This window comes from Mustela putorius, unplaced genomic scaffold, assembly GCF_011764305.1.
Source record: "Mustela putorius furo isolate JIRA1106 unplaced genomic scaffold, ASM1176430v1.1 tig00003845_pilon_pilon_pilon, whole genome shotgun sequence".
In the NCBI taxonomy this organism is placed as follows: Eukaryota; Metazoa; Chordata; class Mammalia; order Carnivora; family Mustelidae; genus Mustela; species Mustela putorius.
In genome coordinates this window covers 54,273,502-54,300,706 of record NW_025421998.1, presented here as the reverse complement: position 1 = coordinate 54,300,706, position 27,205 = coordinate 54,273,502, and the positions used below count along the sequence as shown (strand labels likewise).

Sequence of the window (27,205 nt, the reverse complement as noted above, 5' to 3'; positions counted from 1 at the left end):
CATGAGACTGTAATGAGGCCCACAACACGCCCACAGGGAAGGTGTCAGAGAAGGCGGAGTAGGGATCTGGGACCTCCATCCCTGCTAGGCAGTAATGAACACCCCTCCCAGCCCTTGCAGTGTGAGTGGATTACACCCAAAGCTTGGGCTGCTTCTCCCACCAGCTGGTAAGGAGATAACCCTTCTCTGCCCCATTAGCATGATGTAAGAGGGGCTAAATGGAGAGTTAGAACTTTCCCCAGCCTTCAGTGGTAATGAGGCCATCTTCTCCCCTCACCATGTTAGTGGAAGTAGTAGTGAGGCACCCCTCTTCAGCCAGCGTGGCATCAGGGAAGACCTAGTGGGAAGGCTAAACTTCCATCCCTGCCTAGTAGTAACAGAGGGTAACTTCCACCCTTATTGTCAATCAAGGACAAATGAGGGACTTGGACTTCTTTTCCCACATGAAAACTAAAGACAAGGAAAAGTTCTTGAAAGCAGCCAGAAAGAAGTGACACATTACATTTGCCTATAGGAAAAACAAAACAAAAAAACAAACAATTTAAATGACAAGCAGGTTTTTCATTAGAAACCATAAAACACTGGAAGGGAGTGACAGACATTGAAGTGCTAAAAGAAAAGAACTTATATTCAGTGAAAATATCCTTAGGAATGAAGGGGAAGTGAAGACTTCTCAGATAACAGAAAGCTAAGAAAATTTGTTGCCAGTATGTGTACCCTAAAAGAATGGCTAAACAAAAACGAGACAGAAATGGCAAAAGAAAGAATCTTAGAATATAAAAAAGGAAGAAAGAATCTGGGAAAAGCCAAAGGAAGAAAAATGAAATGATTGAGTATAATAGAATAATAGATTTCCCCTCTGGAGGTTTTTTTTTTTTTTTTTTTTTTTTTTTTTTTTTTTTTTTAAGACTTTATACCTCTAGAGTTTTTAAAAATTATCTTGGATTATTGAAGCAAAAATGTTAACTGTCTATGTGGTTCTCAGTATATGGAGAGAAAATAATTAAGGCAATTATAAATGAGGGTGAATAAAAGGGTATAAAGAGAAATAAAGTTTTTGTGTTTCACTTGAACTGGTAAAATGTTGACACCAGTGACTCTGATCAATTAGATGTAAATAATGTAATGAATGATGAATGCCTAGAGCAAACACTAGAAGAGCTCTACAAAGAGATACACTCAAAAACATTACAGGTAAATCAAAATGGAATTCTAAAAATGTTCAAGTAACTTACTGGAAGGCAGGAAAAACAAAATAGAGATCAAAGACAAAGTAAGAAAAATGGCGTATTTGAGGCTTAACAAATCAATGATTATATTCAATATAAACAATTTAAACATACCAATTAAAGACAGAGATTCACACTGTATTTTTAAAAACATGACCCAACTATGTGTTGTACAAGAAACTCACTTCAAATAATTCAAATGCTATATGTGAGTTAAAAGGATGGAAAAATATATACCATGCAGATCTTAAGCAAAAGAGAGCAGAAGTAGGGGTATTGATATCAGATAAAGTAGACTTAGAGCAGAGAAAATGACCAAGGACAGAGAGAGTTGTTACATAATGATAAAAGAGTCAAACTACCAGTAAAACCTAGTAAGCCCAACTCTTTGTTCACCCTATGACAGAACTGTGAAATACATGAAGCAAAAACTTAGAGAACTAAAAGGAAAAATAGACAAATTCACAATTCTATTTGGCAACATCAATATTCCTTTCAACAATCAATAGAACAACTACAGAGAAAATCATCAAAGATACAGACGATTTCAACTAATAGGCGCTAATTGACATATAAAGCACTTCACCTAATAGCAACAGAATATATATTCTTTTCAAGAACCCATGGAACATATACCAAGATAGACCACATCCTAAGCCATAAAACAAACCTCAACAAATTTTAAAGAATTGAAATCATATAAAGTATGTTCTCTGACCACAGTATAATCAAGAAATGGGTATCACAAAGATGATCTAAAAATTTCAAGCCCTAGGAACTAAACAACACACTTTTGAATAATCCATGGGTCAAAGAAGTCTCAAGAGAAATTAAAAAAGAATACACTGAACTGAATGAAAATGGAAATACAGCATATGAAACTTTGTGGGACCAAGTTCAAGCAGTACTAACAAGGAAATTTATAACACTAAATGCTTGAATTAGAAGGAAGTTCATAGATTGATTGTCTAAGTTCTTCCTGAATGACAATACAAAAGTGCAATGATAGAGCAAGAATTGAGCTTTTAGGATTATGACTCTATCTTATATGGACAATGTTACCACCTGGCATGCTCCCTGATTAACGACCTGGGTACCAAGGGAAGGTGTGCTACTTAGATATTCTGAATCTGCTCTTGTCCTATACAGTTACCTTGCTTCATGAATGTTTTTCATCCTTGGTTAAGAATAAATCAGGAACTACATTAGATACAGGGTAAGCTGCTGTAACAGAATATCCTAAAATATAGTTGCTTAAAACAGATGTATATTTCCTTATCATCTTACAGTTCAGTAATTGTTGGTCCAGGTAGGTGAGTCTGCGTAGCTCCATGAGATCATTTAGTGATCAAGCTTCCATTAATCTCTTTGGCAGGACTGTCCAGTAGATATGTCTGCAATGATGGAAATGTATTTTCACTGTCCAATATCATAGCCATTAGCATGTTTGAAGTCAGAGGCCATAATTTTTAATTTTATATAATTTTAGTGAATTTAAAATTAAAATTAAATGCACACTGGTGGTTACTGTCTACCACATTAGACATTACAACTATGGATATTACTCTGTTCAGCAAGATTGAAGCTGATTCACTACAACATTTGTTTCTAATCCACAGAAAGGTGAAACACTAGAAATGGGGGGCAAGTAATATCTTTTTTGGCAAGTGAAAGTAAAATTACAACATCAGTTCTACTCACGTTTCCTTGTTGAAAACTTAGCCGCTCTGTCGGGGTTTCCCAGCACCACCCTCGGGTTCAGTGATTTACTAGGGAGAACTCACAGAACTCAGTGTGAATGAGTCACAGGATTCATACTCATGGCTGTGATTTATTACAGCAAAAGCATGCAATGCAAACTCAGCAAAGGAAAGAGACACACGGGGTGAATTTTGGAGGAAATCAGGCACAAACTTCCAAGAGTCTTATCCCAGGGGAGCCACACAGGATGTGCTTAATTCCTCTAGCAATGACTTGTGACAACACATGTCTGCCAGGGATATTCATTAACAACTTGGTGCCCGTAGTTTTTATTGGGGTATCCTCTGCTTTGCACATATTAAAATCTCGTATTCTCAGGAGGAAAGCAGGTAATTAGTATAAACCATATGGTTTGTACAGTTTTGGCACTCTTATCATAGGGAAAGTTTTGGATTGATGTAAGGGAGTGTTTACCAGTCAAGTTTCCAGATGCCAGCCAGGAACCAAGCTTACAAGCAGTCTTTTCTAATGAGCCATGTGCTTTCCCAGCATAGCAACACCTATCTGCAAAGGAGAATAGGAAATGTAGTCTCTTGATGGGGAGCCACAGGTCCATTTCAAACTATTACTCTGAAGAAGTGGAGAATTGATTTGAAAGAATAATGGCTAATGGAATTTACACCCTTTGCGACTTAACACAAGTTGCTTAGACTCCCTGCTCCTTTGGTTAAGACATGTGTCTCTGAAGTAATACATATAATGAACTATATAGGGCACGCAGTAAGTGCTCAGTGACACTTCCACTTCTATTATCATTATTAATAGTCTATTCTTAGAGCATTGGGGCTGGTTCATCCCTTCCTTTCCATTCTTAACCCACCAGAAACTTGGAAGTTTTATTAGAAGTTAAATCTGGACCACGGCCTTCCTTTTGGCGCTCTCTATTACAGATTGTTGCTATCCCTTCTTGCTTTGAAATCTTACCTTGGGTTTCTCCTTCATCACTTCTCTGAATCTTCTTATATTTTCAACCTCCCATTGTCCATTTTCCCCAGTGGTGAACAGGAACCTCCCTGCATTCTTCAGCGCTGGGCTAGCCCAAGGTTGCTGTATTTGCTTTATGTTCGTGAATAAAGCTTAAATGTCATTTTCTTCTGGGAAGCCTTTCCTGAACCCTCTACTTTGGGCCCTCCTATTGACTGTGTGCTGTTCTTGGTAGCTGTGTTAGTTTCCTATGGAATTTATTCTTTCACCAGTCTGGAGGCCAGGTGTCCAAAATCAAGGTCTGAGCAGGCCACCCTCTTTCTAAAGGCTTTAGGAGAGATCCTTGTCTTGTCCTACCTTCTGCTGATTCTGACCGTCCTTGGTTTGCGGATCATCTCTCCAGTATCTGCTTCCCTTTGCATGGACTTGTGCCCTGTGTGTCTCTTCTCTTCTTATAAGGTCCACCCTACTGACCTCATCGTATCTTGATAACATCTGCAGAGATCTTATTTCCAAGTAAGCTCACATTAGCAGGTACTGGGGGTTAAGACTTCAACAAATCCTTTTAGGGGACATAATTCATCTCATAACAATAGCACACACACTTAGCATACAGCAGTTATTTCTTTGAATTGTTTTCTCTAGACTGTAAGCTCCTTGAGAACAGAGACCTAGTCTGTTTTACTCATCAATATAACCCCAGGGCCCGGCAAAGAATCTGGCATATTACAGATGCTCAGAGAGCATTTGAACAAATGAATAAATGAAAACTCTGAAATATAAAATTCTTTGTATTTTATTCCTCCATCTAATCCCAACTTCTTACCTCTCTCAAAGCCTTGGTGGCCTCTGTGATTCCTGAATCTTGGTCAGTAGTCACCAGATCCTACTGAACTAACTGCTACATATCTTTTGCAGATGGCTGCTATCACCTTGTCTTTTCTAGCAATTACCGCCAACCTAATTCAGGATATTGTCATCTGCGTTGGTGGTATAGTGGTGAGCATAGCTGCCTTCCAGGATATTGTCATTTCTCTCCCCTGGGCTAATGATGTTCCTCCAATATCCTCTTTCAGATCCTTTCCTATCCATTCTCCATATTGCAACTTGAGGGATCATATTAAAATGTAAATCTAATATGTCCTTCTACTACTTAAAATCTGTCAGTACCTTCTTCTCACATATGACTGTCCATATGCTCCAAGCCTCCCTCCCCAACCTCTCAGCCACCCTCCTTGTTCATTATGTATTGGACATAACATAATTCTCATTGTCTTAGCCAGTTCTCTGTTGATTCAGACTTTTGCACATGCTGTTCCCTTTGTCGGGAGTGCTCTTCCCACCTATTTTAGCCTAACTCCTACATATCTTTTATATCTCAGTCCAAATATCTCCCTCAGTTAAGACTCCATGAGTGCCCTCCCCAGGCTTATGTTTCCCTGCTATTGGTGCCCCCCAAATACGTTCTCAGCAGACCTCACATTTCTCTTTTGTAAACCTCCTCACACTTTACATTCTCTGTTCATTGTCTGTCTTCCATGCCACGTAGGGCTGGGGATGTGTCTAGCTTGTTCATCTCTGCATCCCCAGCATTGCCCGACTTATATATGGGCTCAAAAAATTTTTGTTTGAGGAATTGATGCATTGGTCAACCGCTATTTCTCTTTGTTCTTTGATTTGGCTCCCACTTTGGGAAACCCACTTGTGATGCCTGGTTCGTAGAAATCAGAGTATGTGGCTTTTATCTTGCTTGGCTCCTTTCAGTCCTTGCTTCTGTGGACCTTGTTTTGCTCAGTAGAATTCTTCCCATGGTGGAAGAAGTCTGTGATGACCAAAGTGGGGAAAGCTTTAATAGAAGGTAGAAATTTCATATTTATTGGGCTGAAAGGGGGAAATCTTTACCAAATTCCCAGCACAGTGTTGAGGTGGGATAGTGGGCTATGTGTGGTTACTCAAATTGCCTCTCTTACCATGAAGAATATTGCTGGTAGGAGAGGAAATATATACATGTATATATATACATGTATATGTGTATACACACACACACAAACACACACACTGACTATTCATTGCCTCCTCTACATCTTAGACTGTTTCTTCCTAACTCTTGCTATTTTTTTTTAAAGATGAAGATACATAAGGACACATTATTTGTAATTTCTCCACTCATTGACCAACAGTATATGTCCCCCCAAATTGAAGTGTCTTCTGTTTCTATGTATATGGTTTCTTCATTTAACAAATGTTTACTGGGGCCTCTTATGTCCAAGTTCTGGGCCATGGGCTCAGGATACAAAGATGAGTACAATAGAGTCTGCCTTCTTGAAGAAAGAAGCCTGACTGGAAAGATACACCATCTGGGGCAGTGTGGTAGGTGCTACGATAGAGAGGTATGTGTAATGTTGAAGGGACTCAGAGTGGGGAGGCAGAGCTTCTAGTTATTGTTTGGAAGTGCACATTGCTTGGTCTGTACAAGTGGTTATGTCATTTCAAAGGCTTTTGATCAAATCTGTATTAACATGTTGGGATTTTTCTACATCTTTGAAAAGGTTTCCTGGGAAGCAGCGGGACCTAAAGGTTAGGAGTAGGGGGCCTGAAGGCAATTAGACCTGGATTTAAAATCTGGGCCTGTGCCTGACCTTCCAGTGAGGTGACTTGGGGAAATCCCTTACTCTCCCATCTCCATAAAAAAACACACAAGGGTGGGGATTAAATATCATAGATACAACACGTATGGCACGTGCCTGCTGTAGAGTAGGTGTCCATTCTATCTTTCCCTGGGTGATTGGAGCTCTTTTTGGCTCTTAGTGGTGCTGGTAACAGAAACTTGTTTATGTTAATATCTTCACGGGACACACAGAGGCTTAGTTGGCTGATTTTTTTTAGAAAGATGTTTATTGGTATAAAAACAACTTAAACATTATATAAATACAATATAAATATCTCTTTTAAAAATATGCATAAGTTAGCCATATATTTGAGGTAAACCTACATATTCCAAGAAATGACCTGACTCCAAAACATTGAGGATATTCAAGCTGCATAGCATTTTATGTTAACTTTTTCAAGATGAATACATAAGATATTTCAAGTGGCACTTCATAAAAAATATAAATATCTATTACTTATATAAATTAACTCAACATATTTAAATATCAATAAATTAAAAATAATTAAAATAGTGTCCTAACGCTCATACTTTTAGTTCTTCACAGAGAACGACATAAGTTATGTGCCCAATGGACAGGTTTCTAACCAGAGAAAGGAATGCCCATGAACTACAGCAATCTTAGATGCCCAGGCTACATGATCCGAATGGCCCTCAGGCTGAACTGCAGGAAATCCTCAAGGCTCCGTAGGATGAGGTGAATTGTTACGTGTTTCAGCCACTTGTCCTGCGACTTGAAGAGAGCCTGCAGGCTGGAATCTGTGGTAGGGTCGGGGGTGGTCACTTCAACCCGATTCTTCACATGAGGGGAAAAGAAAGTGAAAAGAACTATTTAAATATTGAACAAATCCTTTTGAGTGGAGGGATGCTCTGGACTGTGAAAAGACATTCAAATTTGGGGTGAAGGAGACTACTTGGCGCTGCCTGCCCAGGTAGGGTGAGGTGCCCCTCCTCCAAGCCCACCCGAGCCCACCCAGCATGAAGGCCTTTCACAGCAACTGAATTCTAGTCATCCCTTCACTGCTCTTTCTCTGTTAAACCATGAGCATCTCGAGGGCAACCATTGTATCTTGTCTTCTCTTAAGCTAGACAGTGCCTGGCACATAGCCTCATCCAGCTGGCATCTTCTGAGGGTCCACTCATCTAATGGGGTGTAGGGATGACCAAGAGACACCTTTTCACAGACCCACTAACAAGAGTCTAGGTAATTGTGGGAGGCCTTGCATCTCCAAAGTGTGCTTCTAGGGCACTGCAGTGTTGGCATCACCTGGGCCTTATTAGGGATGATGAGAGTCTCGGGTCTCACCCGAGACCTGCTGGATCCAAGTCTGCACTGTGACAAGATCCCCACAGGTTTGGTGTGCAATTGAAAGTGGGAAAAGCCCTGGTTTAAGGCAAACAGCCAGGAAAGGTAGTAGCAGTATCAACACCAATGTGCCTGCTTCTCTGGAGACCTTCCCACTGTGCTTTGTTCAGAAGCTCATCCCTATGCTGTGCCCTCAAGCCTCCATTCGGTGACATTTGAACGGCTTTGTAATGACCAAAGCCTTTGGTACTTGCTCTTCTAGCCTTTCTCCATTTCTCTACATTAACTCTTCTGGCAAAAAGTAGAGGGAAAGAGTTGAAAATACCACAATGACAAGGATATCATTTGACAATAATTAACATATTAAAATAATTTTTGTGCTCTCTGTTCTTTTTTATCATGGATCACTGAGCAGGATTGGATGTGTGCTTCCTTCTGCCTCTACAGATTTTTTTTTTTAATATTTCTTAAGATGTCCTAGTAGAATTTGATGTTAAAATCCACCTAATTTAATATAGTTTTAAATATGGTTAGTGATGTCTTTTACAGAAGAGAGCCAAAAGAAAAAAAAAAAAAGGTTTCAACTATCAGGAAATATTTCTTAGATCCTTTCCTTTACATGTAGCTATCTCTTTTGAATTGGCTTTGCACTCCCAAGTTGCCTAGGTCCCTTTCTTTGAGCCTGTCTTCCTCACACCAAGGAAGGGGATGACGGAATGCTCACCATGGGCCTCAGCTTCTGGAGCAGGTGTTTGGTGCTGATGTACACAGAGTGGGCATTGTTCTTATTACCCTCATAGTTGGCCTCTAGGTATTTCAGGTGTATCTGAAACTCCTGAAGACCGGTAGTGATTCTTGTCAGACAGGTCTCCTAAGAGGAAAGATGGGAAAATTGGTTATTACTAGAAAGATATAATCAATTTTAGAAAGTTAAGTTGTGGGGCGCCTGGGTGGCTCAGTGGGTTAAGCCACTGCCTTCGGCTCAGGTCATGATCTCAGGGTCCTGGGATCGAGTCCCGCATCGGGCTCTCTGCTCGGCAGGGAGCCTGCTTCCCTCTCTCTCTCTCTCTGTCTGCCTCTCCATCTACTTGTGATTTCTCTCTGTCAAATAAATAAATAAAATCTTAAAAAAAATAAAAATAAAAAGTTAAGTTGCTACAAGTCATCAACTTCTTCCTCTGCCCTTCCAGACTTCAAATACTTCTGAGCATTTTATTTTGAGACATCAGACAGCCTCAGATGGCCCCTTTAAAAATATCTGGACAGAGACATTACTTTATCAGTTTTACCCAATGCCTGATAGGTGCAAGGGGGTCCTTCTCTGATTCTCCCCTTAATATCCTCCCTCGTGGCTTTACTCCTGCTGTTGTCAATATGGGCTGAAGCCTTTAGCGGATCCCACTGTCTGGAAGGAGAAGCGGGTAGAGAATGACCTCTACAGGAAGGGCAGACCTGGATCCTGCTAAAGGCAGCCAAGGAGGAGATGGACCACCTTATCCAGAATGTATTAGCTAAACCTGCTGGGGTTTCTAACATTTGACAGCTGTGAAAATCCCAGCACAGAAGGGCTGTCTCTAACCATGCCATTCAAAAATAACTTGCCTTTAGGAAGATTTAAGTTGGCCTCCTCCTGAAATTTACATGACATTCTTTACATTGATCCCCTTCTTTGTTTTCTGCCTGGACTGTATGTATACAGACGCTGCATGTAAGAGGGAGAACTTTTGACTAAGGAGTAGCTAAAAGTGAACGTGATGTGTTCATACCTGATTGAATTGAGACTGGAAGCATTTGTCCTCTTCTGCCAGTTTTGGAAGATTTAGGTTGTTCTCTGCCAGTGCCTCCTTGCTGTCTTCACATTTGTTATACTTTTCACACATCTGGGAAGGAATACCAGAACTGTTATCATTTAAGTGCCTCTAAAACAAACACCACTAGAGGGCCGATTCATGTTTTACCACTGCAGGAAGTTCTCTAAGAAAATGAAATTATAGAGCATTAGCCTCCAGGCAAGTGAGGTCTAGTGAAGATGGGCATGCTTGGGTTCAATGCTGAGCTCACCTATGACTTCACACCTGTTACCTATCCTGAGTCTCTGCATCCCTATCTCTTCAAACTGGGGAAAATGAAACTCCTCCCCTGTAAGGTGTGTGTATGTGTGTGTACGTGACAGCAATTTTGATGATAATTGGGTGAAAATGATTTGAGCTGTATCACGTTCCAGCTAGAAGGACCTATGAAATCATCTAGTCCAATTCCATAATTTTACAGAGGGGGCCCAGAGGTGGTAGGGAATTCACCAAAGATCACAAAGCTGGTTCAGCAGAACCAGAACTAGATTTATTTCAGGGCTCCCATTACTCTCCTCAGTTCTTTCCTTTCCACCAAACAGAGCCAAATTACCCCTTACCTATGAAGCTTTGGAGCTGCTTTAACCTACCTATGATCTTGCCACTTGGATCTTATATGCTTTAACCTACCTATGATTTTGCCACTTGCATCTTCTATGCTGGAATTACTGTAGGGAGTCCCTAATCACTGAACTCCCATAACCTAAAAGTCCTATGATTGTCCTGAGAAGCTCAACATTGCTTTCAGGTGGCACTTTGCTAATCCTTCCAAAGTCCAAGAGACACAAGAAAATTGAAAGACCTTATTTTTTTGGTTAGGGATAAGGAAGTCCTGGGAGACAGTGATGCCCAGCTCCTGCCAAGTATGGGACTGGGAATAGGGCCAGAGGGCATGGATTTCAGCCCCACTGTATGTTTTCCAGGAGGGAAAGGAGCTCCCTCAGACCAGCGGCAGAAAAGAAGTACAGCAGACAGTCTGCCCCTCTGGCCTGAAATCTGTACTGCCCCAGAACCCAGCTCAGACCTCCCAGTGCAGAAGCCCTTGTCCACATCCAGGGGCCAGGAGACGAATGCCCACACAGGCCCTTTATCACCCTCAGTTGAGCCTACCCACCTCCTTTTTCAATGCAGAGATTTTGCCAAGGATGAACCTAATGAAGTCTTCCATTTTGTCTGCAGAGGTGAGTGGTGGTCTGTTTGAGGTGGCATCATCTTTGGAATCTCCTCCCAGGGGTCCCGGGGTAGGGAAAGCAGTAGCCATCACCAGGAGCAGCCCCAGAGAGAAGGCCACTGGACTGAAGGCGCCTGTGCCGGAGGCAAGGGAGAGCAGCCAGTGAGCAGAGCGCACCGCTGGGGGAGCTGTGCTTCTGGCTGCTGGCGCCCTGCCAGCCCTCCCAGCGGACACACACCCCTCCCTCCGCTTGGCCAGGCAGCCGGGCGGTCCCAGGGCTAGGGACTGCCTTCACTTACTTGTGGAGAGGGAGTTCATAGCTGAGGTCCTGGAGGGCAGATGGATCTCTCTCTTTCGTTCCTGGTGGGCTCCAGGGCAGAATGAACCTCAGACATCCCCAGTCTCATATTTATTGGGGCTTGAGACTCTAATATTGAGACTCATGGGAAAATCCCACATTTGATAAATCTTTGTTGGAGGTGGGGGTGGGGCCAGAGCGGGTGGGGCTGATTGGAAACCTTATTAAGATTGTGCAATGTGACGTCCTTTAGCATCACAGGAATCACAACTCGGGGAAAAAGTGCTGCTTAGGTCATTAGGAAGGCTAGAACTAAGAAGCAGGATCACACTTCCTTTACTTTCTTTTCTGCTTTTTTATTTTTTTAAAATTTATTTATTTATTTATTTATTTTTAGTGACTCAGCATTTTGGCATGGCTTAAGAGGGAAAGTAAAGCTGAAGTCTTGCATGAAGTTTGGGGCGGGGCGGGGTGGGGGGTGCGGGCTGGGTGAGAAGCTAAGCCTGGCTATGATTAAAAAAATACTTCAATTACCAGATTAACAGGCTAGGATTTTGTATTCCAGCTAACTCATATTTGTAAAAACCTAAGATGTTTTGAACTGAGCTTCCTCAGACCACGACACAGCCCACTAGCCTGGGGTTTCAAGTAAGGTGCCACCAGGAGCCATCTGCAGGACTTCCCTTTCCTGGCTGTCTCCGTGACCAGCTGTTGCAGACTGCCTGCCTGCCCCCAGATCTCACGCTCTCTACAGGTACCTCCAGGCATAGTGTGCCGTCCGTGCTCATGTACCTGACTCCTTTGTGCCACCATGTGGCATCTACCAGTTTCTTTCTCACCTCTTCCAGACCACTTGAGCCGGGTCAGCCTCAGCCCTCTCTCCCTGGGGCCCCTGGTGAAGACTTGGATCTCTGTGTCAAGGGGTTTGCCTTGGGCTGCTGGCACTGTCCCCACTGCTGGCAACAGGGTTGCCCTACTCCTGAGATGGAGGTCTGAGGAGCCCAGGTGGTTTTTGTCTCTGCTGGGGCCCTCAAGTTAACGACACCCACTTGGTTCAGGGCAGAAGTAGAGAGAATACCACTTACCTCTTTGATGGGATGTCAAAGAAGGACCTTGTGACATTTTCTAGAGCTTGTATTCATAACTTTCTTCTGCTGTATGACTTGTCTTGAGTTCAGAGGCAGCTGGGCAGAAATTTCCTAATGCAGACAAGGATCTAAGGTTCTGAATCACGCTTGCCCTAGGTTTTCTTATTGGGTTGAACCTGTACAGCTTGTACAGGTTCCCTCTGCCCTTATAATGACGTCTCTTGCAGGAGGGTCCTTGGTCTCATGCAAATGGGCTCTAGACCAAGCTGCCCTACCAGTCTCTCAGACACCCAGGCAGCTCACAAGATTGGTTCCAAGCTGCAACTAGGACCCTTGTACAGCATCAAAAAAAAAGAAAGAAAGAAAGAAAGAAAGAAAGAAAGATTTACAAAACATTGTATTATCACTGATCACCTTCTTTGCTTTGCAAAGATCTCATCAGGATTGCGAAAACAAGGACTTCTGCTAGGACTTCTGCAATGAACCGATTTACTCAAGTTTTGTTTTGTGAACAACACTTTAGGACTCGCCTGTTGGGGAAAGTGAGGTCATCCATTCTTTCACTGACTTTCTAAACAGAGACAGGTCCTGTGGCGGTAGTGGGGTTTTTTGTTTGAAAATGAAAATGGGAGAGGATGGTTGAATGTTTTCGCTTTTACTGTTCTTGGGTCTTGAGCAACTCAGACACCCCCAGCCGAGTCCTCTCTCCTGCACTGAATGAAGCCATCTCTCCTGGCCCCCGCTGTGATGCATGCAGTAGGCCTCTGTAATGTGGGATTGCTTTTTCTCAGATATCTATGTTTTAGAAAGTATGACTCGGTAAATTTCAAATACTTAGTGACTCAACCACATACAGATTTTTCTTTTCAGTTAAATGTTCTTAAAGGGGCATGTGGGTGGCTCAGTTGATTAAGCATCTGCCTTATGCTCAGGTCATGATCAAGGGTCCCGGGATTGAGTCCCATGCTGGGCTCACTGCTCAGTGGGGAGCTGCTTCTCCATCTCTAGCTCTCCCTGTTTGTGCTCTTTCTCTTTCAAATAAATATATAAATACAATCTTAAAAAAATACAAGGTTTTAAAGTAGGAAGTACATGTATCATGATAAAATGTTCAAACATGACATCAAGACATACAGGGAAAAGTAAATCTCCTTCCTTTCCAGGTCCTCTCCTCAGAGGTAGCCCCTGACCCACATGTTTTCTTTTCTTTTTAGATTTTTAAGAGAGCAAGAGCATGTGCGCATGCTCATGTGAGTGATAGAGAGCAAGGGGAGGGGCAGAGGGAGAGAGAGAATCTTAAGCAGACTCCCCACTGAGTGGGAAGCCCCACATAGAGCTTCATCTCAGAACCCTGAGATCATGACCTGAGCCGAAATCAAGAGTCAGACACAACCAACTAACCAACTGTGCCACCCAAGCATCCATGACCCATAGCATTTTCAACTAAATCCTCTGTTACCCTAAGCTGGGTGAGGTTTTCTTAGCAACCTAGGTACATACTTCTGGAAAACCTCTGGAACACTCTGGATTTACATGATTGTTATATATTGTACACACATGCATACACATTTGTACGTAAATATACACACACTACGATTTCCTGTTGTGTGGATGCCACCTAGGCAGTTCTCTACTGCGTGGAGCACAGGATTTTGAGTTGTACAGCATGGATTTAAAGCCCAGCTCTATGACACTTACTGTATGACCTTGGCTAAGTTCCCCCAAGGATCTGTGCTCTTGTTTGCTCATCTAATAAAACTGAGATAATAGCAGTGCTTCCCATATCGCTGTTGTGAAGACTGAAAGATGAAGTGTGAAAAATCCCTGGTATGTAGTAATGTTACAGGATTTTCTCCTTCAGTGCCTGTTGTTTCTTGGTCATGCTGCTTAAAGAATGAAGAGGTAGACCAGGTAGCATGATGGGCAGCAAAACAAGGTTTATGGAGTGGTAGTACAAAGTCCCAAAGAGGGAGGGGAACTGAGAGGGTTGTCCTGGAAGTTTTTAAGTCTAGAGGTTTTTATGGACTTGTTAGTGGGCTATTTTAATCTGATTAACCCTCCCTGTGCCCATCATCCAATCAGGTTTTCATCTACCTATCACATGGGAGAGGGTGGAGGGCTCCTTCCAGGGTGGTGTACGATCCTTTTAAGGGTGGTTTCCTCTTAGGGATGGGCCCCTTGTCCCTGCTTGCCTGTTTTCTAACTCTCCTTCATCAGCAATGCCGGAGGAAACATTTGATCTCCGTAACATTCTGTGCACAGGGTCCCTGCCTTGGAGAGGTCCTTTAGCTCAGCTCTGTCGTCCCCCGTGCGGTCCTGCCTGCTGTGAATGAGCCAGGCCTCAGTGCCAGTGATCAGCTGGGGTCTCCCAGTTATTCTTCCTCTGAAGAAATGAGATTCTATGTTTTGTTGAAAATGCCTTTTGGCAAAAGTGAAGAATGAAGGAAAAAAGTGGTTTCTCCCCTTTTTGAGAACATTAAGATCCCCAAGGCTGGTCTCTCAATTTGGATATTGAGCCTGCTTGTGTTTTTCTCCTACACCAATTCCAAGGCTTTCTGCCAAGTGTTTTTATGACAGAAACCCCCAGCCTTCCCTGTCCATGGTCATCATCATTGTTCATAGTCTTGAAAGTGGCCCTTTAGGGTGAGGCAGTATGACTTCATCAGACCTTATGCTTCTGGCAACCTTATGCTTCTGTGCATCAGAGCAAGTGGTGTGGAGATGGGAATGCATGTGTATGGGGAGGCTGGAGGATACTGTCTGCCACCTTGCACACTGCAAGCCTTTAGGATTTATATTAGTATCAGTGCTTTGGCTGGCATTTGCTTGTGGGAAAAATGGGCTCTTTTTTGCTCCAAAGCACTAACATAACATCTGTAACTCCACCACGGTAGCTTCTTTTCTTTGGATCTCAGCGGATCTTCTACTTGGAGAACTCATGCATCATATTTTAATATGTAAAAAATGACCAGGAAAGGCCATGCTGTCAGCAATTTATTTATTAATAACCTCAGTTTTTGGATTGTACCATAGCTGATTTGAAGTGATGGGCAGCTGAGACTAAGAAAGGCAGGACGATGGGAACCTATGGGCAGGAAGATGAGAACCCAAGTAGCTTTGCATCCTTTACCACCTTATCTAGGCTGGCTGGTCCTGTCTGTGCCCCTCAGAATACTGCCCATGACTGCTTTCCTACATGTTTGTGGGGTCCACTTCAGAGAGTTCATCACTGCATTCAAGGTGAAGGAGAAAAAGTAACTTCCATTTGGCCTTAGGCTCTCAGGAGAAGAGGTGTTCTCCACATCTCAGGTTAAAATGTGGTGTTGTTCTCTCTGTCTTTATTATTATTATTTTTCTAAAGATTTTTAAATTTACTTGACAGAGAGAACACAAGCAGGGGGAGTGGCAGGCAGAGGGAGAGGAAGAAGCAAGCTTTCCACTGAGCAGGGAGCCTGACATGGGGCTAGATCCCAGGACCCTGTGATCATGACCAGAGCCAAAGGCAGATACTTAACTGACTGAGCCACCTGGGGTACCCCTGGAATGGAACCCATCCATTCATCCAATAAAGATAGAGAGTGTCTCTGTCTTTATTCCAGGGACTGGGGATGGGTGGGTCTGTGATCTAGTGAGAGGGAGTATTCCAAGAACAAAAGAGAAGTCATTGGGTACTAGGGAACTTGCAATTGCTGTCAGAATATGGTTTCACTTGTCACTAAGTCATAAAAAGACTGAAACAGTGGGTTATTTAACAGCTCCTTCTGGGGTTGGCTCCCGCTAAGCGGACACCAGGTCAGTAAGGCTCTAGAAAATGTCTGCTTTGGGAAAAGCGGTGGTATTTACTGAGAGAGAGAATATGAAGGATATTTGGTATGTCTACTTGGAAAGGGCTGGCTGATCTTGGAGGACAGCCCTACCTAGAGACCAGAGCTCTGGACAGTACCCAGCCTGGCCCAATCCCAGTCCTGGCCAGCCCAGTTTGAACTCTGATGCCCAGTTGTCACTCCTGGTAACTTCTTGATTTGGCTTCAGCTTTTCTGAGGGCAAAGGTGTGCTGGGGTTGTGCCTCGCTCTCCCTAACCCAGGAAAGGGGCATATCGGCCTGCTGGGTGCCTGATCCCACACTATACGTGGAGGTCAGTGAGGAGGCCCTCATTGTTTTGCTATCAGTGTTTTGCCTTGATACCTTCCCCTACTGAAGTGGAAAATCCCAGGCATTTTAGGAGGGAAGTGGCCTCTCTTGGGGCCACAGTGTAGACTCCCCTTGCCTTGGGGACCGCCCCCCCCTCCTCACGTCCCCTTTCCTCTGGTCTCTAGGCTTGGAAGAGAATGCGTGAATTTTCTGATGTTAATAAGCCAGCTGCTCTGAAGCTGGTTTGGTGATGAGAATTTGGTTTTCTGATACTGAAGGAGTCCCAGTGGCCCTGCGCCCTGGGACAGGGGAGGTCATTCAGGCTCAGTTTCAGTGCTTCATCTCTTCTCTATCTGTGGGGCAGGCCTTCTGTGTCAGTGGCTGCTGGTTCTGCTTTACAGTAAGGAAACGTCAACTTGTCAGCAAGGAGCACTGAGTTAATTTATTCTCACGAGTCATTTGAACCATCTTTGGTTTCTCCAAAGGTCTCAGTTCTCTTGAGTTCAGTGTCATAGGCAGAAACTAAACATGCAAAAGCAATGGCTGGTTCCTTCCACTCTTTCCCTCAAAATTAAGGTACTAAGAACCCATTTGAAAGCATCACATGTAATGGTAAGACCAGGGGATTCTGCTGGGCTGGCTATGACGTATTTCACCCCCTTTCCCTGCCCTTTTGGCTACTTATTTGCTGAAAAGAGAGTGTCTTTGTCTTTCTGAACCAAACCTCATATATGTTCTACTTCACAAGCTGCATCTATGAGGGTAGGGAAGATCTCTGTCGTTCTCATGGTGGAATAATTTCCATGATACACTTTGGACATTTTGAACACTCTGTAATTCTGAGATGTTGGGGCTTATTCCTGAAGAAGGGTCCACCTGGATTACTTAAAACTATTATAGAAGAATTCAGATCCAGGTAAGCAGGTCAAAGAATCATAAGTAATTTCTGCTGAGCTAGTGAGTTCTGTATACCTATGTATGGGTGTGGTTGTAGGCAATGCAGAGCAGAATCCTTGACCATAGCCATGGCTCTAGGGGGTGCTGCCCTCACTGTGTAGGGGTGGCCTTAGTGGCCTGGGTTCCCAGGAAGCTGGGCTGGTGGTCTGCTGTCCCTTTGGTCTGTTGGACCTGTAGCTCCTACTGTGTTGTGGGGTCTCCACAGTGGTCTGGGTTTGAGCAACAGTATTGTATCCCCCGAAGGGCTCTGTGGGATTACGGCCCTTTGTCTCCCATCTTGGAAGACATGTTGCTTTCGTGCTACTTTGCTACAGGTGACAGGTAGTGGCAGGAGGGAAGGCACGGCCTGCTGCACTAGTCAGCTTGGCAAGTGAACAGGATGCACAAAGTGGTTTCCTCCACTCTGGCATTTGAAATTGTCTTCTGGTCATACTTTTCTTGGGAGCCAATGAGCCTTTGAAAGGAGAGACTGCATTTCCATAGGTTTGTTTGGGGCCTTCATACCTAAGCAGTTGCTGCTAACTGCCTCAGATTCTGTTGTCCTTCAGGATAATCAGCAAAGAGGCTGTAATATATACTCCTTTCTCTGTGGCAGGTTTGTTGACTGAGGCCCCAGTAAAGCCATTGAAGACAGCAGGTATGTAATATAGTCTGGGGCAGGTCAGGTGTGAGAAGAAATTTGGATTCTGGGCTTTTTCCATCTGATGTCGTGTGGCCACTCTGTTGGCCAGGTTTGGGAAGGCCCCTTTCAGCCTTCCTGACTTGTCTTGGATCGCAGGATTCAGAAGGAGGTTTGGGCTTTTTGCTACCAGCAAGAACTTTTGGCTGAATGTAATATTTCCATGAATTAGGCTTGTCTTTTCATTGCATTGCTGAACCTTTGGTTTCTTGTGTTTCTTCAGTGTCGGCTTCTGGTAGAGATGAGCACCGTCATGATGAATAACGAGAGGATTTGGGGGGAAATGCTCTCTGATCTCAGGGATCCATTAGAGAGATACTCTCCAAATTTCCTCCCTGCTCCAGTACTTAGTATTCTGTGGCTCTTCACTAACCATGCCTAATAATCCAGAGCCTACTCTTCATGGACTCTATACTGGGAAATAGTTCTTGGAAATCTGAAAGTCTAATGTTGTCTTCTAGTTCACACCTGAGTGTGGGTGCTTGGGGACCCTCCCATTTTGACATGCCTGGGATCATGGTCGCCACAGGCAGAATAAACCGATATAGAAGATGTTGAAGCTCAGACATATCAATGCAAGGAAATAGGTTTATTAGTCATCATACAAGCAGGAACAGATCAGTATTCAAAATTTTAATTATTTTTAACTCCAAAAAGAATTACACAAGTAATGCATATTCAGTGTAGAAAACAGAAAATAGAGAAAGGCAAAAAAGGAAAAAAATAGCAAAATAATCTAATCACTGAGTGATAATCATTGTTATCACGAGGTTGTAATCATCCTTGTTACCTTTCTATGTACCTATACATACCTAAATGTACGGGAAATAGAAAAATATCATACATGGTGTGTTTTCTGCTTTTCCTTTCGATACTACTTTCTGCATATAAATGTGCTCACCTCCCTGAGTAGAGGTGAGATAAATAATGGCTGCTGAGCAACCGTCTCAGCATAAGACTAGGATGGAGCCCAGGCAGAGGTGTGGTGGGGCTGACTGGTTCAGCTCAAGAGAGCCAATGTGCTCATTTCTTCCCAACTCTGCATTTAATGATTTCCACTGGTAGCTTCACAGTAGACAAGGTGGGAGTGTTTACACTATGGAAATTGGCAAATGCTACCAACCAGCTTTCCTATGAAGGGGAAGGGATACCAGTGGGCTCAAGGGAATAAAGGGATATTTTGGAGGCAAAAATAATGCAATCAGAGATTGGTGGTCATAGAGGTACTATTTAAGGAATGCAGGAAAAGCATGTATCAAAGGCATTATTTGCTCTTACACTTCAAAGGCAGTTGGGCATAAGGTTTTTTTTTTAATTTTTTAATTTTTTATAAACATATAATATATTTTTATCCCCAGGGGTACAGGTCTGTGAATCTCCAGGTTTACACACTTCACAGCACTCACCATAGCACATACCCTCCCCAGTGTCCATAACCCCACCCCCCTTCTTCCAACCCCCCTCTGCCCAGCAACCCTCAGTTTGTTTTGTGAGATTAAGAGTCACTTATGGTTTGTCTCCCTCCCAATCCCATATTGTTTCATTTATTTTTCTCCTACCCCCTTAACCCCCCATGGTGCATCTCCACTTCCTCATATCAGGGAGATCATATGATACTTGTCTTTTTCCGATTGACTTATTTCACTAAGCATGATACCCTCTAGTTCCATCCACATTGTCGCAAATGGCAAGATTTCATTTCTTTTGATGGTTGCATAATATTCCATTGTGTATATATACACCACATCTTCTTTATCCATTCATCTGTTGATGGACATCTAGGTTCTTTCCATAGTTTGGCTATTGTAGACATTGCTGCTATAAACATTTGGGTCCACGTGCCCCTTCGGATCACTACGTTTGTATCTTTAGGGTAAATACCCAGTAGTGCAATTGCTGGGTCATAGGGTAGTTCTATTTTCAACATTTTGAGGAACCTCCATGCTGTTTTCCAGAGTGGTTGCACCAGCTTGCATTCCCACCAACAGTGTAGGAGAGTTCCCCTTTCTCCGCATCCTCGCCAGCATCTGTCATTTCCTGACTTGTTAATTTTAGCCATTCTGACTGGTGTGAGGTGATATCTCATTGTGGTTTTGATTTGTATTTCCCTGATGCCGAGTGATATGGAGCACTTTTTCATGTGTCTGTTGGCCATCTGGATGTCTTCTTTACAGAAATGTCTGTTCATGTCTTCTGCCCATTTCTTGATTGGATTATTTGTTCTTTGGGTGCTGAGTTTGCTAAATTTATAAATTTATAAATTTTGGATGCTAGCCCTTTATCTGATATTTCATTTGCAAGTATCTTCTCCCATTCTGTCAGTTGTCTTTTGGTTTTGTTAACTGTTTCCTTTGCTGTGCAAAAGCTTTTGATCTTGATAAAATCCCAATAGTTCATTTTTGCCCTTGCTTCCCTTGCCCTTGGCGATGTTCCTAGGAAGGTTTTTTTTTTTAAGATTTTTTTTTTTTTAATTTATTTGACAGACAGATCACAAGTAGGCAGAGAGGCAGTCAGAGAGAGAGACAGGAGGAGGAAGCAGGCCCACTGCTGAGCAGAAAGCCCGATGGGGGACTCGATCCCAGGACCTGAGATCATGACCTGAGCCGAAGGCAGAAGCTTTAACCACTGAGCCACCCAGGCGCCCCGGGCATAAGGGTTTTTTGTTTTTGTTTTTGTTTTGTTTTTTAAGATTTTATTTATTATTGGACAGAGAGAGAGATCACAAGGAGGCAGAGAGGCAGGCAGAGAGAGAGGAGGAAGCAGGCTCCCCGCTGAGCAGAGCGCCAATGTGGGGCTCGATCCCAGCACCTTGGGATCCTGACCTGAGCCGAAGGCAGAGGCTTAACGCACTGAGCCACCCAGGCGCCCCAAGGTTTTTTTAAGGAAAGAAACTATTCTGGTCAAAGCATGCCACCGCTGTATTGTAGAATGAAGTCTGCAGTTTGTATAAACAGGCCACCAGCTGACTTTGGGGGAATCAGGATGTGCACAGGGCAAAATTTCTGTTCTACAGAATTGGATGTCCTTCCAGTTTCCCCAGATACTGGTTCATACCATAGTAGATCAGGGCAGAGGGGAGGCCCAGCTCTTGAGCCATGGGCGAGTTAGGGGCAGGAGACTTGTCTCTGTGAGAGAATTAGACATGGCAAGGTGGCAGCCCACAGGCTTAGTAGATTTCTGTGTTGTCACTGTGCCATTTCAACCAGACTGATGAATCAGGAGTCCAGCTTTGGGGTCCTTAGTGGACAGAATGAGAGGAGCCCTGAAGCATTCTTAGGGTCCCCAAAGGATTGCCTCTTGGATCACAAGTTTAGCAATTAACTGTACCCAAATCACGAGGAATGACTTATCCTGCTGTTATTCTTGGCATTGTGTCTTAGTGTACTGCATCCTCCTTTTGATTCATCTCCGTTACAGTTCTGTTGCATATTTCTAGGACATTTCATTAGGAAAACAAACAGTGCCATTAAATCCACCCCCTGCCTCCTTCTAAGGGCACCCGCATGATGACAGGAACCTGGTTCATACTTGACTGCGTCATAGCTAAACTTCAGAATATTGAGTAAAATGTAAAACTCCCTATTAGGAACTTGATTCCATTTACATGGCACAGCTCCCAGGCAGACCACATGAGGTTCTCTGCTTTTATTCCCCCCCTTGCCAAAGGATGTAAGTTTTCTCCTAACAGTTTCATCACAGGATAGAATGACATCTTGCGGATGCCACGACATCTCTTGGTTCTGAACTTCCATCAAGACGCAGACTGCGTGCCTTGATCCTCCCGGAAGCCTTCGCTGACCCATTTCCAGGAATAGTGAAGGTTCCCCTCTGGGCTCTCCTGTAGCATCATGTACTGTACTAATTAGTTTCCAGGCAGTATCGTGATGTCGCAGGCTCTCGAGCTGGACTGCCTGGGTTCAAATCCCTGTTCTGTCATTTCAGGCTATAGTCAGCTTTGAAGTTACTGAACATCCCAGCTTCATTTCTCTCCTTCGTAAAACGAAGGGGAAGCAATTATATCATACAGTTGTTGAAACCTATGTAAAATGCTTAGCACCCTGCCTGGCACATAGGAGAAGCCCAATAAACATTAATATTGCTCTCTCTGCAGTGGACTGAAAGCTTCTTGCGGGCTCCATCTTCCAATGCTAATGAATAGGAAGCACAGTTTTGAACCCTTACCAGATGCTTGGGGCTGATGAATGAATGAAAGGTGGGGTATCCTTTCAATTGACCTATCACAAATAATCAAGAATTTAGAAATAGAAAATAGTTTAATATAAAAAATTTTCTCCGTGTACATGTTTTTATAGGTCATATAAAATATTAAGCTCTCTTGATTTTCAAGTTTTCAAATTACAAAGACTGTAATGCTTTATTTAATATTTTTTTCAAGATTTTATTTATTTATTTGACAGAGAGAGAGATCACAAGTAGGCAGAGGGGCAAGTAGAGAGGGAGGGGGAAGCAGGCTCCCTGCTGAGCAGAGCCCAATATGGGGCTGGATCCCAGGACCCTGAGACCATGACCTGAGCTTAAGGCAGGGCTTAACCCACTGAGCCACCCAGGTATCCCACTTTATTTAATAAATTTAAAAATATGTATGTATGTGTATTTACTCTGTGCTGCAGGCAGTACAGTTTACTACAAGAAGCATGGATTTCAGAGACAGACTTAGTTTAAATGCCAGCTGCATCATTTACTGCTCGTAGGGCTTTGGGCAAGTCTTCAATCCCCTGTGCCTGAGTTTCCTCATTTGCAAACTATGGCAAAGAAAACTTTCCTTCTAGGGTGGTTGTGAAAATTGAATGAAATCATCACCATAAAACAGTTATTGGTATAGACAAAAATGTCAGCAGATGCTAATTTTTTAAGTTGTTTTATTACAGGTGGGGCAAGGGACAAGAGGAGGGAAAGGGAAATAGAAGAGGATGAAGGTGTGACAGAGAAAGACCGCTAAAAAAGAGCAAGAGCCACCAAAAAAATAAAGACAAATAAAATGGTCCATAGATTCATTTTGTTTAAAATATTGTATTTTTATTTTTTACTTTTTGCATAGGTGACACATACCCATGGCACAAAATTCACAAGGCACCAAAGGATACTCCATGGAAAATTAATTACTTCCACCCTGCCTGAGCCAACCAGTTGATATCTTTAGGGACAAGTACTTCTACAGGTTTTTTTCCCCTTGTGATTCCTTCCAGAAATACTCTATACATTGATAAGCAAAATGTTCCTACTTCCCACGATTTAGTTTTACTCTTTTACACAAGTGGTGGTGGATTAACACTGCGGCTTGCTTCCTATGTTGCATGTGTTGTAGTGATCGTGTCTTTTCAGGAGATACAGCACTGTCTCCTTCCATTCAGCCCTTGTATTCCATTTATTAACCCATCCCCCACTGATGGAATTTTAGGTTGTTTCCAATCTTTTGTTATTACAGATAAAACTACAATGAATATGTTCATCTGTGATTTCACACATGTGAGTGTATCAGTGGGATAGTTTTCTAGAAATGAGTTGCTTACTCAAAGGATCCCAGCAACGAGGACAGGCAGACTGAGGTTATACTAAGTGAGCCCTCCTGGCAAGGAGCGAGAACTCTTGTTCCTCCTACTCTTGTCAGCACGTCACCGTTATCGGTTTTGATCTTTGCCTGACTGATGAGGGAGAAAACATATCTCTGTGTCATTTTAATTCGCATCTCTCATTACAATTAAGGTAGAGTATCTGGTCAGCTATCTGAGAACAATTTTTATTTCACTTTCCATGAACTCTGTGTCGTAGGGTTTGAGTTTTTATTGGTTATTGATCCTTTTTTTCTTTTAAGATTTTATTTATTTATTTGAGAGAGAGAAGGAGAGTATGAGTGGGTGGGGGAGGAGAAGAGGGAGAGGAGAAGCAGACTCCCTGCTGAGCAGGGAGCCTAGTGGGGGCTCGATCTCATGACCCTGAGATCATGACCTGAGTCCAAGGCAGAGGCTTAACTGATTGAGTCACCCAGGCGCCCTGTATTTATCCTTTTCACACTGAGTTGAAGGAGCTCTTGATATACTTCAAAGGGTAAACTTTTGTTCTTCATCTGTGTTTTTGGTTTATCATTCATGTTTCTATTAGTTTATAGTGGCTTTTTTTTTTTCCCATGCAGAAAGTTTAGATTTTGATGAAGTAGACTTTTATCCTTTCTTTTATGACTTCTGGATTTTGTGATACACATGAAAAATCTTTTTTTTTTTTTAAAGATTTTATTTATGTATTTGAGAGAGAATGAGTGAGAAAGAGCATGAGAGAGGAGAAGGTCAGAGGGAGAAGCAGACTCCCCAAGGAGCTGGGAGCCCTATGCAGGACTCAATCCTGGAAGTCTGAAATCATGACCTGAGCCGAAGGCAGTTGCTCAACCAACTGAGCCATCCAGGCGCCCACACATGAAAAGTCTTAATATACTCTGACATCAGGAGAATATTCTTTCAAGTTTTCCTTGAGTATTCTTAAATAATAGGTTTTCAAAGTATTGAGCAAATACAGACTATGATTGTCACACGACAAGATGAACTAGTCTTGTCTATCATCCTGCTATAAATGCGCACACCCAGGAGAAAATGCAGGTCTTGCTGGACGAGGGAATAAACTTTCCCCTCTCTTTGTACTTGATTTTGCAGGTTTTCTTCGTTGATCATGTATTACTTTGATCCTTAGAAAGACAGTAATAAAAGTGTACCTCTACCTCCTTTAAACTTTTTTAAAGATAGCCCTTCATTCCTGGATCTTTAGGAATGCTAGTAATGCTGCCTATTTTGCTTTGGAAACAGTCTGTCCGGCTTCCACCCTGAACAGCTTTGGCCTGGTTCTAGTGACTTCTTTGTTGTTAAATCCATAGGGAGCATTTTAGAGCTAATCTTACTTTTCCAGTGTCAGATCTGAAGCTCCCACCACACCTTCCTGCTGGGCCTCCCTGTTGGTCCTCACTCCTTTTTGTGGCTGCTTTTCAGTCTGCTGTCCTAACGGACCCCCCTCAATTTGGTAACATTTGGAAGGGCTCCCTGGGCACCAGGTGCTCTAGCTACTTTGCATAGATTATGTCATTTAGTTCTCACCACAGTTTTCTAACGGAGCTGATTGCCAACTGTATTTTTCAGATGAGAAAATGGAGAATTAGAAAAGTCGAGTAACAAGTCCAAGAGTGCCCAGCTAGGGTAGAGTGGAGATTAGAACCCAGGGACTCCTTGCTCTTAGTCATCCCTCTAAACTGCATAACTTATGATCATGCTAAACCATTGCAGGCACTCCTATGCTTTCCATGGGCCAGCTCATCCCTGTGTGGCTTTACTTAACCTTTCTCTCCTATACATATGACTGCCAAGTGTACGTCTGTGACTCAGATCTCTCTTACATTTTATTTTAGACTGACAGTCTAGATATTTTCAGTGTTTGGTGGACATTTCCACTTGGAACTCCCACAGACACCTTTGATTCAGCATGTCAGTGTCTCTAAGATGGTGTATCTGGAAAAATGGGGGATATTATTTTCATAGTGCCCAGTGGTAAAGCCTGGCAAATTAGAACCTGGGAGACTTGAACTTAATTATCCTGTATCTCAGGTTGCATTTGGTGTTAGGCTCAAATCAATTCATCAACACCTGCTAAGACTGTGGTCCCAGCCCTCAAAGAGCTTTCAATGATCCATGATTCATGTCCTTGGTCTTTTAATGCCAATAAATCCATTTGGAAGCTTGGTTGCTTTTTCCCCACAGCCCAAAGTATTTTGCTTATCCTGATGGGAAGGCCCATTCATTTCCTAAAAATGAACAGGCTTCCTCTCATGGAATAATTAGATTGAAGGCCTGGATCCGTTCAAATCCTCTGAGAGTCTAGGTCCAATCCACTGGAATTAGTAATCACGGCGAACTTGGAGGTAGGGTATTTGACTCAAAAACTTTCCAGTGGGAGGAGGAAACTTCAACCAGAAAAGGGATCTTCTGGCAGAAAGATTGGTATTTATGCTTTTGCAATTGATGATAATCACCATAGGAAGGGCATTACTAATTCCAGTTCTCCAGGATGTTTTCTTTTGATTTCTCTATTAATTTAAAAAAAATTATAAAAGTAACACATACTAATTTAACTGTGGCAAGACTGCCAGCCCCTTAAGATGACCACTGTTAACAGCCAGATCACCACACAAACCCTGCCACAGGCTCACACGAATGGATACAAACAGGCACCATAATTACACCTACAGGGTTGGGTTATTATTTATTTTTCAAGTCGTGAAATCATATAATGCATATTACTCTGCAACGAGTTTTTCTCACTTAACTCTATATCATGAATAACCATCCAGGTCAGCTAATGTAGTTTTTACTGTTTTTAATGGTGCATAGTATAGCATGGTCCATGATTTCTTTGGCCAATTTCCTTTCGATGAACACCCAGGTTGTTTCCAGTTTGCCATCTCTACAGGCAAGGCTACAGGAGACATCCTTATATATAAATTCTTATATAAGGAAGCATTTATTACTAAACAGCTCTCAAAGTAAGATTGCCAAACTACAGAGTTGGCTGGTTTCTAGAACAACATTCATACATGAGCAGGGGAGGGGAAAAGGGAAGTGATGTACTTCTGTCTGTCAGGTAGTACTGTAGGTACTTTCCATAAGTTGTTTAATTTCATCTTGGTCTCCTGCCTGTGGTCGCGCCCCAGCCCCTCCTCTACATAACCCAGAGAAGCATGTCACCCCTGAGCTTGGAAGCACTGTGGTTCCCACCCCCTCCAGGGTAAGGGCCAAGCTACTACGACAGCCCTCAAGGCTCTCCACAGTTTGATCTCCTCTGCCTCCTCAGTCTCTCTCGTGACCCTTTCCTGCTCACTTCACATTCCAGCACGCCCATTATTTGCTGTTACCCACCTTACCAGGTTGCTGCAGCCCTCTCCGCCTTTGCTCTGCCTTCCTCTCCGTTCTGATGGTCCCTCCTCACCTCATCCCCTGGCTCTGTTCTCACTCACCAGTTAGCACTCGGACTCTGGCTCCTTCAGAATGGCTTTTGCAGGCTGGTTTAGGAGTTAGTAAAGCTGGATCATGCTGTAGTGACTCTGACCCACAGATCTCAGTGGCCTCACACACACTTATTGTTTGGGCGG

General features: G+C 43.0%; 1 protein-coding gene and 1 long non-coding RNA gene across 2 annotated transcripts in view; one reads left to right on the top strand and one right to left on the bottom strand.

Moving 5' to 3' along the window:
* LOC106004907 overlaps nt 1-23,059 on the top strand; it is a 40,798-nt gene extending 17,739 nt beyond the window's left edge. The window contains exon 3 of the long non-coding RNA XR_001177986.2: nt 22,953-23,059. This is a non-coding gene — a long non-coding RNA (uncharacterized LOC106004907). The remainder of the gene's footprint in view (nt 1-22,952) is intronic.
* Nucleotides 7,118-11,264, bottom strand: IL6 (interleukin 6). The gene is made up of 5 exons (NM_001310169.1): nt 11,209-11,264; nt 10,853-11,043; nt 9,655-9,768; nt 8,613-8,759; nt 7,118-7,378 (listed from the first exon to the last, which is right to left on the bottom strand). The coding sequence occupies exons 1-5, from the start codon at nt 11,225-11,227 to the stop codon at nt 7,217-7,219; spliced, it is 633 nt and encodes a 210-aa protein (NP_001297098.1). The 5' UTR covers nt 11,228-11,264; the 3' UTR covers nt 7,118-7,216.
* Nucleotides 23,060-27,205: the final 4,146 nt, after the last annotated feature.